Genomic DNA, 13,409 nt, shown 5'->3' on the forward strand with positions numbered 1-13,409 from the left:
ATGAACATGGTGGAGCATGTGTCCTTGTTACATGTTGCTGTATTTTTTGGGTATATGCCCAGGAGTGGAGGACAAATGTTCTTAAAACTGCTTCATGTCATGGATTGCCAGCTACTTTCCCTCACTCACTTGCAAGAGGAAGCTAGGTGTTATCTAGTTGTCTTTTACCAGAAAGAGGAGAGTATGAGTGGTCTGACCTTTCCTCCACAGACCTAGAGGTCCTCTTGGGTTTGCCCAACTTGGTTTGTGGTAGTGGTCCTACCATCTGTTTAGCTGTAGTGGAGATCTTGTTAGAACCATGAATTATTTTCTTGTCTGTGGAAAAAAGAAGAGCAGATTAGTGGGTGGAAAATGAAGTAAAAAGAGGAGGGCATGCCTGCTCCTAACATGTAGAGAAGGCTTTTTTATAGACATAAGGGAGAGGGCAGGCACAGAGAAGCATCCAGGCTGAGCATGGTGGGTAGACTAAATCAGACCATGAGAGGAGAGAGGGGAAGGGAGAGCAAGTAAGGAACTGCTTACCAAGAGAGATGGGCAGAGCCAGGAGACCAGGAGAAGAAAATGGCTGAGTTATTATAGGGACCAGGCTGAGGGTGGGAAGATGAAGCCCAGCCCCTGTGAGGGAAGGTTTTAGGGTAGGGGCTGGTGAGAAGTGCTGGGAGGAGCCATAGGCACTGTGTGAGACTTGTCCTGGTTTTGAGACCTAACATTCCAGCCTTTTGTTGGTAAGAAGGAGCATCTTTCACACAAGCAAGTTTGCCTGAGAGAAAATGAACTCTGCAAAAAGTAAATCAGTATGTTTCTGTAACTACTTCCACAGGCTGAATGGGACTTGCCTTAGATTTCTTTGAGACCTAACAGGACTGTTCAAAGCTTTTCACACTCACTGCCAACTCCAGGGACTCAGTGAGTCACAGTTAGGCTGAATGTGACAGCTCATTGGGTATTCTCTGTTGTCTCCTAACTCGAACCATTGTTATCTCAGTGTGTTTTCTTGAGGAAGCTGAGAAGGAACATGGACCACTAAATTCTGTGAAGTTTTATATCCTAAGTTCTATAAACATGCCTACCTTCTACAAATGTCAAGGAGCAATAACTCTTCCTTTATATGGTTACTGTCAGTGATGCCTATCTGTCTTAATGAAATTGATACTGATTCTGCTGAGAAATTTAGACTTCAAGGGTCTAAGAATGTCTCTATGACTAGGTGTGCACTGTAAGAGCTGCTGCTAGGCAGTCTCCATCCCTGACAGCACCAGCCCTGGCTCGCTGAACCTAACCCATCTCTGTGGGGCTGCTTAGTGGGCTCTCAGGGAGGGTATGGACATTCATGAACAGGGCTTTGTTTTTGTTATGTACAGATAGGTTTATATGACAAATCTTCTTAGTCCCTAATAAATTAATAAGTTAAAACCTGCAGTAAACCTTACATAAAAATATCCTGGCTTCTTGGAATCAAATAATTGGTAGATTCATCTAGTTTTGAGATTTGTGTGTGTGTGTGTGTGTGTGTGTGTGTGTGTGTGTGTGTGTGTGTAGCATCTCTCTGTCTCTGTTTCTGTGGGGGGGAGGTGAGTGAGTTTAGGCTGGGTATAAGTCCTGAAGTATAAGTCACAAGGCTCCACTGGAGGTTTCCAACAATGCAAACTTTAAGTACTCTTGGCAGTTCCCCTCTGCTCATTACTGTGTGAATTCCTTCTTCCTTGTCCTTTCTTTGTTCTCAGATTCTTTACCTTATAAACAAATTCCTCAGTAGGATCTTTACTCCTTTAAGAGTCAGCTTTACTAACACAGGTAGGTGTCACTGACTACCATATAAAGAGTTATGGTTCCTTGACATCTGTAGAATTACGGTGTCTCTGTATTAACTTAGGACACAAGGCTTCACTAGAGTTGTGAAGGCCCGTGTCCCAGTGTTTATACTTTTTAAAAATTAATTTGCCATGTATCCAGTTTCCTTAAGGCTTTTTCATCTTCTTTGGTTTGGCCCCAACCATCCCTCTGCCATCCTACCTGCGTAAGCCTTTGCACCCTGGTCTCCTGCACGAATTCTGCTGCTCCATCCCTCAGTCTCTCATTTCTCTAGCTTTCACAGACTCACTTGGAAGGAATTTGTCTTATATTTTGTTTATTTGTTTTGTTCTTTGGCTTTTGAGACAGAGCTTTATTATGTAGCCTAGACTGTCCTTGACCTTGCAGTCCTCCTGCCTGCTGAACACTGCTGGGATTATAGCAGGGCATTACTGTAACCAGTATAGTTTTTTGAAGTTTAATTACTGTAAAGTATTTAGAAAACTCTTATCTCTAAATATTTTGCTTCACAAACTTTATGGTGTATGGATCAGAGATGATTCATCGTGAATATCCCTGATTTTGAAGGTTTCTTTTTTTCCTGGGAAAATTGTAAGTCAATGATATTAGTTGTTTTTCTTTTTCTTATATTTTTATTGTTTATTTTATTTATTTACATTTCAAATGTTATTCCCATTCCAGTTTCCCCTCCATAAGGCCCCTATTCCCTCCTCCCTTCCCCAACCTCTATGAGGGCTCTCCCCACCCCCACTTGCCTCAGCAGCCTAGTATTCCCCTATCCAGCCTCCACTGGAACAAGGGGCTCCTCTAGAAGTGGTGTCAGATAAGGCAATCCTCTGCTACATATCCAGCTGGAGCCATGGGTATCTCCTCTGTACTCTTTGGCTGGTGGTTTAGTCCTTGGGAGTTTTGAGGGGTCTGGTTGGTTGATACTGTTCTTCTTCCTATGAGGTTGCAAACCCCTTCAGCTCCTATAGTCCTTGCCCTAACTTCCCCATTGGGGTCCCTGCCCTCAGTACAATGTTTGGCTGTGTATATCCACATCTGTATTGATCAGGAATTGGCAAAGCCTCTCAGGAGAGAGCTGTATCAGGCTCCTGTCAACAAGCACTTCTGGGCATCAGCAATAGTGTCTGGGTTTGGTGTCTGCTTGTGGGATGGATTTCCAGTTGGGGCAGTCTCTGGATGCCCTTTCCTTCAGTTTCTGCTCCACTCTTTGTCCCTGTATTTCCTTTAGACAGGAGCAATTCTGGGTTAAAATTTTGAAAGCAGTTGGGTGGCCCCATCCCTCAACTGGGGGGCCATGGGTAACCTCTGGATATGGTCTTCACAGGTTCTCCCTCTTCTTTGTGGGGTATTTCAGCTAATGTCATCCCCATGGGGTCCTGGGAGGTTCTTGCTTTCTGGCACCTGGGACTTTCTCTTTGCTACCCCAAGCTTCCCATCCCCCATTGCTACACACCTCTGTTCAATTTCCTGAACCTCTGTACATCTCTTCCGTCTCCTCCCATACCTGAATCTTCCCCCTCTTTTTTCCCTCCCCTTCTTCTCTTCCTCGCAAGGCCCTCCCACCCTCTACTTCCCTTGATTATTTTGTCCCCTCTTCTAAGTAGAACTTACATAGATGCTTCACATCTACTCTTTGATCTTCCTTCCTCTTGAGCTTCATATGGCCCATGAGTTGTATCGTGGGTATTCCACACGGTTTGCCTAATATCCATTTATCAATGAGTGCATACCATGTGTGTTCTTGTTTTAGGATGAAATGTTCTGTAGAGATCTGTTAAATCCATTTGGTCCATAACTGTTAGTTTCACTGTGTCTCTGTTTATTTCTGTTTCCATGATCTGTCCATTGATGAGAGTGGGGTGTTGAAGTCTCCCACTATTATTGTGCAATGTGTGCTTTGAGCTTTAGTAAAGTTTCTTTTATGAATGTGGGTGCCCTTGCATTTGGAGCATAGATGTTCAGAATTGAGAGTTCATCTTGGTAGATTTTTCCTTTGATGAGTATGAAGTGCCCTTCCTTATGCTTTTTCATAACTTTTGGTTTGATTTTATTCAATATTGGAATGGCTACTCCAGCTTTTTTCTTGGAACCATTTGCTTGGTAAATTGTTTTCCAGCCCTTTACTCTGAAGTAGTTTTTGTCTTTGACATTGAAGTGTGTTTCCTGTATGCAGCAAAATGCTGGGTCCTGTTAACATATCCAGTCTGTTAGCCTATGTCTTTTTATTGGGAAATTAAGGTCTATTGATGTTAAGAGATGTTAAGAAATAGTGATTGCTTCTTCCTGTTATTTTTGATGTTATTTTTATGTTTGTGTGGCTATCTTCTTTTGGGTTTGTTGAAAGAAGATTACTTTCTTGCTTTTTCTAGGGTGTAGTTTCCCTCCGTGTGTTGGCATTTTCCATTTATTATCCTTTGTAGGGCTGGATTTGTGGAAAGATAGTGTGTATATTTGGTTTTGTCATGGAATATCTTGTTTTCTCCATCTATGGTAATTGAGAGTTTTGCTGGGTATAGTAGCCTGGGCTGGCATTTGTGTTCTCTTAGGATCTGTATGACATCTGCCCAGGATCTTCTAGCTTTCATAGTCTCTGGTGAGAAGTCTGGTTTAATTCTGATAGGTTTGCTTTTATATGCTACTTGACCTTTTTCCCTTACTGCTTTTAATATTCTTTCTTTGTTTTGTGTATTTGGTATTTTTACCCATTAAATGATGGGAAGAATTTCTTTTCTGGCCCAGTCTATTTGGAAAGCTTCTTGTATGTTCATGGACATCTCTTTTTTTTTAGGTTCGGGAAGTTTTCTTCTATAATTTTGTTGAAGATATTTACTGGCTCTTTAAGTTGGGAATCTTCACTTCCTTCTATACCTATTATCCTTAGGTTTGGTCTTCTCATTGTGTCCTGGATTTCCTGCATGTTTTGGGTTAGGAGCTTTTTGCATTTTACATTTTCTTTGGCTGTTGTGCCAATGTTTTCTATGGTGTCTTCTGCCCCTGAGATTCTCTCTTCTATCTCTTGTATTCTGTTGGTGATGCTTGCATCTATGACTCCTGATCTCTTTCCTAGGTTTTCTATCTCCACAGTTACCTCCCTTTGTGATTTCTTTATTGTTTCCATTTCCATTTTTAGCTCCTGGATAGTTTTCTTCAATTCCTTCACCTGTTTGGTTGTATTTTTTCTATAATTCTCTAAGGGATTTATGTGTTTTCTCTTTTAGGGCTTCTACCTGATTACCTGTGTTCTCCTGTGTTTCTTTACGGGAGTTATGTCCTTTTAAAGTCCTCTATCATTATCATGAGATGCAATTTTAAATCAAAATCATGCTTTTCTGGTGTGTTGGGGTATCCAGGCTCACTGTGGTGGGAGAACTGTGTTCTGATGATGCCAAGTAGCCTCCGTTCTGCTTAGGTTCTTGCCCTTGCCTCTCTTATCTGGTTATCTCTGGTGTTAGCTGGTCTTGCTTTCTGACTGTCTGTTGCTTGTTACTCCTGTAAGCCTGTGTGTTAGTACTCCTGGGAGACCAGTTCTCTCTGGGAGGAATTTAGGTATGGAGAGCTGTGTCACAGGGTCAGCTCTGGGGTGTGGGGGGCAGACAGAAACAGGAAGGATCCTGTCCCAGACTGCTCCTCTGTTCCTGTGTCTAGATGGCTCTGGAGCGGGTACCTCTTGGGCCAGTAATTTGAGCAGAAGTGGTAGTCTTACCTTTGCTCACAGGTATGTCTGCACTCCTAGGAGACCAGCTCTTTCCTGGCAGTATTTGGGTATGGAGCACTTTGGCACAGGATCAGCTCCAGGCACAGAGGGAAATCAGAAGGATCCTGTCTCAGGTTGCTCCTCAGTTCCTGTGTCCTGAGGGCTCTGGGAGGGTCCCTCAGAGCAAAAGTGGTGGTCTTACCTGTGCTCACAGGCATGTCTGCACTCCTGGGAGACCAGCTGTCTCCAGAAGGTATTTGGGTATGGAGTGCTGTGGCATAGGATCAGTTCCGGGCGGGGGAAACCAGAAGGATGATTGTTTTGTTTTTTAATTCATCATTATGGGAGATAAAAAACTTTTCTTTAGTGTGCTTTCTTGAAAAAAATAACTAAAGATTAAATGTAGATCCCAAAGTTCTTTTTTGAATGTTGGTGTTCCAAAGTATTCCTTAGCATATAGAATTAAGAAGTGATTCTAATTCTGTTATCTTCTTGGCATTATTATTTAAATTGCATTTCAATGGCTATCAGCTAAAAATATAAATTATAATTTTTAAAGGTATCTAACTTATTTGTACATTGTTTTTTGTTTTGTTATCCTTCCAAGTTTAACATAAGTATTTGAAAACATACATAAAATCATTGATTATAATTTTTTTCCTTTTGAACATTATATTTCGTCTTTGATCAGGTATGTGTGTTGTATATGTGTGTGTGTGTGTGTGTGTGTGTGTGTGTGTGTGTGTGTGTTTGTTTATGTGTGTGTGCCTGTGTATTGGTGCCCACTGAGGCCAGAAGAGATAGTATTGGAAACCCTAAAAATTGAGTTATAAGCAGTTGTCAGTCAGTTGATATGGGTGCTTGTTGCAGGAATTATTAAAAAATGAATCTACCCCGCAAACTCCCTTTCCCACCAGAACATGTTCTAATGCCAGTATCGCTCAGCCTCATCACTAAGTCCCAGCGGGTTCTTGCTATTTTCTCCCAGCTAGCAACAACATCTCGCTCATATGCAAGTCTTTACACACCCCCACAATCATTCATCTAGCTAGTACCTAGGACCGGGTAAGTAAAGCATGACTCTTAAGGCTTAATTATGTAATCAGGTTTATATAATAACAAGATCACAATTTACAAGATGCCAATACAATAATTTCAGAGCCAAATAATAAAGACAACATTCTAACCCAATTAATCTTTTTTTTTCTTGGTTTTTCAGACAGGGTTTCTCTGTGTAGCCCTGGCTGTCTTGGAACTCACTCTGTAGACTAGGCTGGCCTTGAACTCAGAAATCCTCCTTCCTCTGCCTCCCAAGTGCTGGGATTAAAGGCGTGTGCCACCACCACCCAGCCCAATTAATCTATTTTGTAAAAACCTTTGCTTGGTTGTATAACCACACAGGGTCTGACTCTTCATCATCCTCTGACTCCATGATGAAAATTCCCTTCCTCCTCCTCCAACTCTAGCTCCATCTCTCTATTCCTGTCCAATCACAGGCCTGTCACTGCCCTAATGTTATTGGGCAGAGAAAATGCTGCAACAGGTGCTGAGAACCAAACATCTGTCTTTTGGAAGAGCAGTACATGCTTCTGACCAATTGCTGAGCCATCTTCCCAGTTCCATTACATGGAGTTTTTTATTGGTTTTTACATCTAGTTATTTACATCTTTTTACATTAGAATAATAAGTATTGAAAAATATACTCCAATATTTGTTGTACTGAAGTGTAACTATTTTGTAGTGTGGTTCTATTGTGTTTAGGAATTTAGAGAAAATTAAGTGATATCAACGTAAACTGTAGTGAGAGAGAACTTCACATGAAGCCTCTCCTGAGGGGGAAAAGAATGTCGTCATTGACATGTGGAGGTTTCTATCTGTTCAATTGTGAGTCTGTAGTCTATAGCTTATTATGAATAGATACATACAGACACACATAATGTTTCAGTTTAAATTTTAACATGAAATTGGAAAACAAGCCTGTCTCACTGTGTATAGGAAAATTGCTTTTACGTATTCCATGTTTTAAAAAACACGTCCAGAGCATTAGTTAAGTAAGATTATTTCTGAAGGTATCAGTCTTACCTAACATGAATGTAACAACTGGATTTTCAGCTAAGTTCTTGGTGTGAGAAGTGAAAGTAACTGCAAGGAAGGTTCTCATTTTTACAAAATAGATGGAAAATAATTAGCTTTTTAACATAAATATAATGTGTCCAAGAAAATATCCTAACATAATAGTGGACTACTTGGGAGGCAGAGGCAGGTGGATTTCTGAGTTCCAGGACAGCCAGGGCTACACAGAGAAACCCTGTCTCAAAAAAAAATAAATAAATAAATAAATAAATAAATAAATATTAAAAAGAAAATAGTGGACTACTTTAAGCCACTGCCACACAGAAGCATTCTCTTATTCACCAGTTGATTTCACAGCTGGCTGAGAGAGGATTTTCAAATACCCTGTTGTATAAGGGGACAAAAAGTTCCATCTTTGTCATCTTGTCTTATTTTTTTAATGGTGTGACACTTAAATTGGGACTCTTTCTTCTTTTGTGGTGGTGGTGGTGGGTGTCTAGCCTTTCTTTTGTTTCATGAATGGGAATAGCTACCAAAGCCTATGCAGCACTTAGGAGGAAAACCGACAGTCCCACCACACTGAGAAAGAGGTCAGAGTGAGTGATAGTGAGGAGTATCAGAAGGAAGCTGTGGAGAGGAGCACTTTGTATTCTTTTGTGTATACAGCAAGTAAGACAGAGTATTCATTTATAGTTGGCAGTTAAGAACTAAGATACAGACAAATGTTTTGTAAAAAAAATCTCTGAACAAGAATTATGTAATGAGTTTGTCAGACACAGAGATGTTGGCCTACAAGGCCTAGATCACAAGAGGGGACCCCATCAGGTCCTTCCTTTCTTAATCACAAATGGCCTCACATGAGTACACATTAGCAGATAACAGCACAAATAACTGCTAATGCACAGAGTAACCACTGGCTGGCTTACATGGTTTAGTCTTATACTATGATGGAACTAAAGAGGCCATTTGAGGGTTTATTCTATTAAAGAAAAATAACAAAAATGTCACAAATGTACTGTGACCTTTTTTTTAAAGCTTTCTTGCTCTAAGATGTAAGATTTCTTACTCTGATTTGAACAATAGCAAAAACATGGCTCTTTCCAATAAATGTCATTGTTTCTGTGCTTAAAGGACAAATTCAAGACTAGGGCACTCTGCTCACAGACTAGGGTGCTAGAGCAGAGGTGGGGTTGACTTTCTCAGCTCCAGCCTTCACACTCTTTTCCTCTCAAGGCATTTCTTAGAACGAGGATGTATAAAGTTCTTATAAAATGACACCCTACAGTTAAATTTTTGAGGAAGGAACTATGCTTGTGCATACCTAGAATTGTGACTGAGAGCCTGTGCCACTTGCCCCTGAAGGGTCATCTTACAACTAAATATGACAAAAACAAGTGTATGTTGCTTTTTGCCTCCTGTGGTAGGAGAAATAATATATAATTAATATATATTATTCTCCAGAATTGGAGTATAATGCACTTGAAATACGTAGACTTGATGAAGTTTGTGTACCTCATTTTGATTAAAATTGGCAATAGTTTCTTAAGGTAATTCAAGATTTATATATTCATACCAGTCAGACCAGTGTTTGTGCACTATAGTGGAACTACAGTTCCACTGTAGTTCCCATGTGGACTTGTTGGAACTTTACATTTGAGAGACCAAAACTTTTTAAGGAATCATGGAAGTAGCCTTGAGATTGATTTGCTTTAACTTATAAAGCTATTCAGTTGACATTTCGAATTTTATATTTTCTTTCAGATTCAACCCTATGAAAAGATAAAGGCCAGAGGCTTGCCTGATAACATATCTTCTGTGTTGAACAAATTGGTGGTAGTGAAACTCAATGGTGGTCTGGGAACCAGCATGGGCTGCAAAGGCCCTAAGAGTCTGATTGGTGTAAGAAATGAGAATACCTTTTTGGATCTAACTGTTCAGCAAATTGAAGTGAGTAGCATTTAGCCTTTCAGATAAGATGCTAAAGTAGGTTTAGTGTTTGCATTATAAAGTGCTAGTTAACAGGATTGCAATTTTGTGTCTTTATTAGTGTGTGGGGTTGGGAAACTGTAAGGGCTAATTCTTAGATATAAAAGCTTGATTTTAAATAGCATTTGCTGTTGCTGAAAGCTCTAGGTCTGTTCAGATTCTCCCTTGATCTGCCCTCTGTAACTGCTTTTTCCTACTGGCAGCCTTCATGACACTGGAGTTTTCTGGCTTAATCCCTTTTGGGAAGCTGCAGAGGATGTCTCATCCCCCATTTGGTTGGATGTAGTGGATGCTAAGAACTACTCTTGGCTTCCTTCTTTGACAAAGTTATTAATTGTAGACCTCATGGGACAGAGGCTCTTGTCTTTGTCATCTCTTCTTCCCTTGCCTAATGTGCTGACAGCTACAGTCAGAATAGCAGCTGTGGCAGCTAACATGTATCCAGCATTTACTGTGTACCAGGTTTTATAAGTGCCTTCCCCAAAATGACTCATTTGTTCCTCTCAGCAATTCACAAGTCCTGCTATCCCCATTTTATGGATGAGGATGGGCTCTAAGCTTAAGGCTTCTAGCTGGTTAATAAAGTAGAACCAAAACTTAAACCTAAGAGTCAGTCTTCTCTTACTGTGTTGCTTTAGCTCTTTTGAGAGACTGAGAAGACTGAAGTGCGACTAAGGAGTTTGAAATTCATCCTGAGAACAGGAAACCATGACTTTGTATTCTCATCTCCATAGAGCTTGAAGACAAGAGCAGATGCATAGCCGGCACCTGTCTACCTTCAGGCCATAGAGTACTATTGACTACACTCAGCTCTCGTAGCAATTGCCCTGGGCAACCAAATCTGGGCCTCAGCTAAGTTAGCCATGAAATGAAGATAGTGGCTCTCATTCAAAGGGTCATGGTTTATTGAATGAGTAAGTTAAGTACATGATGAATTGCTTAGCTATACATCCAGCTCATGCCTGACACTTACTTATGTAAAATGTACGTACATATATGTATATATAAATCCAGAGAACACTAGAGGTCAGGTTTTAAGCATTTTATGATTAACCATTAAAGAGATTGTTTTACATTTTAAGTCAGAGAATGTGAGTCTGGATGATTTGATTGTCATTCTTCTCTTTAGCACTTGAACAAAACCTATAATACAGATGTTCCTCTTGTTTTAATGAATTCTTTTAACACGGATGAAGATACCAAAAAAATACTCCAAAAATACAATCATTGTCGTGTGAAAATCTACACCTTCAATCAAAGCAGGTACCAGAAATAAAAATAATTAGCTGGTGGGATTGTCACTCCTCGGAGTTCTCTTCATTGGTGCAAACGTGGTAGCTCATTGCAGCCCAAGGTCAAGTCAGGCAAGAACTGACGTCCTTAAAGCTAAATCCAGGTTAATAGATAAGTGATGGCTATAAACTCTGGTTCTGTAGTCTCTAATTCCTCAGAGACTCTGCTTGAGATCTTAGTCTGTGTCCCAGATACTTCAGGGCATGCTAAGTCTCCAGTTAGGTAGACGACTTCCTGCAAACCAGTGTTGAAAACCTTTCCTATAGGAGGAAGGTTCTCCACCCTGAATAGATAGGTCTGTGGAAATACTCTGGAGGTGTGGGGAGTAGAGTGAGTACAAAGGAATTTGGATGACTTGGGGAGCAGGCTTTCTATTTAGGGGTAGACAGCAGCCTACAGAAAGTTTTTGGAAATGGTTGGAAAAGGTACATCTAAAGTTGGATCGTTAGTTTGTTGGTATTTTAAAATTTGTTTCACCTCCTACCCCCAACATCATGTTTGTTGCCTGTCTCCTGGAAGGCAACATGTCTGTGCATGTATGAGCTCTTCACTTTGCTGTCTGTCAGTTCTTACCCATGTGCAAACACTTGCATGCAAAGTGGAGGGAAGCATCCCAAATGCATCTGTCTAAGAGTGGGTAGATCTCCTTAGGTAGATTCTCGGGCACAAGAAACATCCTACACCAGATAAGTTTAAAAATGTAGACTTACTGAGTCTTTCTTCTTAGAGAGTTGTAAAGCACAATCTTAAAACATATGAAATGTAGCTGGACAGTGGTGGTGCACACCTTTAATCCCAGCACTTGGGAGGCAGAGACAGGTGGATTTCTGAGTTCAAGGCCAGCCTGGTCTACAGAGTGAGTTCCAGGACAAACAGGGATACACAGAGAAATCCTGTCTCGAAAAAACCAAAAACCAAAAACCAAAAAAAAAAAAAAAAACCAAAAAAAAAAACAAAAAAACCAAACAAACAAACAAAAAAAACCAAAAATATAAAATGCGTTCTCTTCTACATGGCCACAAGAAACTTCTCTTGAATCTAGAAGACAGATTTTTTTTTTATAATAATGGCAGTCTCTGAAATAGAGGGATGTTTTATTTAATATTTAATTTCTATGGACAATCTCTGAAATAGAAGGATGTCTTATTTAATATTTTAAAAATATTTTGTTTTGTTTTTAGTTATGTGTTTCTGTGTATTATCTGTGTGTAGGTGTATGCACATTAGTGCAGGAGCCCAAGGAAACTAGGAGAGGGTGTCAAATGCCATGAAACTGGGTTTACAGGAGCTTATTAGCCATTTGATATGGGTACTGGACACTGAACATGCTCCTGACCACTGGTCCATCTCTCCAGCCCTTATTTAATTTTAGTGTATTGCTTTACTTGAAGAATTATTGCACTGCTACAGAACCAGTATAATAACATTCTTGTTTTGTTTTTAAAGGTACCCGAGGATTAATAAGGAATCTCTACTTCCTATAGCAAAGGATGTGTCTTATTCAGGGGAAAATACTGAAGCTTGGTATCCTCCAGGGCATGGAGATATCTATGCTAGTTTCTACAACTCTGGCTTACTTGACACCTTTATAGAAGAAGGCAAAGAGTATATTTTTGTATCTAACATAGATAATCTGGGTGCCACAGTGGATCTTTATATTCTCAATCATCTGATGAACCCACCCAATGGGAAGCGCTGTGAATTTGTCATGGAAGTCACAAATAAAACAAGAGCAGATGTAAAGGTAAGTTCTGAAGACTCAGGGGATTCATGTTTTCACATTTGACAAACTACACAGCTAAAATCCTTTTTCTAGTTTATAAGTTTCTATTTTATGTATAAGATATCATTTACCTAGCATTTTAAGAGAGTATGATATTATTCTTTGGGTTAAATTTTTAAGATAACAGTGTGTATCATAAGCCCAGAATTAATAATAGTATAGATCTATGTCAGTAATTTAAATTGGAAATAGTTTTCTTGTGTTTTTATGGAGCAAATATGAAATATGTGGAAACACTTAACACCAGTTTGTTCCCACCAGTAATACTCTTCTGGTTTGGCATTTAAGTTTTTTTTTTTTCTTTTTTGGTTTTTCGAGACAGGGTTTCTCTGTAGCCCTGGCTATCCTGGAACTCACTCTGTAGACCAGGCTGGCCTCGAACTCAGAAATCCACCTGCCTCTGCCTCCCAAGTGCTGGGATTAAAGGCGTGCGCCACCATCGCCCGGTGCATTTAAGTATTTTATTATGTTATCCCTTTAATGGAAATATAGTTCTACAAAATGTGTATATGTATTATACATATACTTTGACATCTCACTGTCTTTGTAGTGCAAAAATAATGCAGTTGTTTTAGTACAAAGTATAAACTGAACATGGCATATTTGGTGGTTCTATTTGGCCTTTGGTAAAATGGCACATGTGATTTTACTGTTTACCTGTTGGTGATGCACATCAAAACAATTCCCTGCTCTGAATTCTATGCCACCTCCACCCACACTGGTGAGGTCTCGTGGCTATAAGAACGTTTCTAGCCTGTG

At 40.0% G+C, this 13,409-nt stretch overlaps 1 protein-coding gene across 3 annotated transcripts in view; it reads left to right on the forward strand.

Moving 5' to 3' along the window:
* The window catches only part of Ugp2 (UDP-glucose pyrophosphorylase 2), a 54,402-nt gene that overhangs the window by 34,431 nt on the left and 6,562 nt on the right, over positions 1-13,409 (forward strand). For all 3 annotated transcript variants that reach the window (XM_031340494.1, XM_031340496.1, XM_031340493.1), the window contains exons 4-6: positions 9,350-9,535; positions 10,704-10,837; positions 12,314-12,611. In XM_031340494.1, coding sequence (XP_031196354.1) covers positions 9,350-9,535; positions 10,704-10,837; positions 12,314-12,611 — 618 coding nt within the window. The remainder of the gene's footprint in view (positions 1-9,349; positions 9,536-10,703; positions 10,838-12,313; positions 12,612-13,409) is intronic.

This window comes from Mastomys coucha, unplaced genomic scaffold (genome assembly GCF_008632895.1).
Source record: "Mastomys coucha isolate ucsf_1 unplaced genomic scaffold, UCSF_Mcou_1 pScaffold22, whole genome shotgun sequence".
Lineage (NCBI taxonomy): Eukaryota > Metazoa > Chordata > Mammalia > Rodentia > Muridae > Mastomys > Mastomys coucha.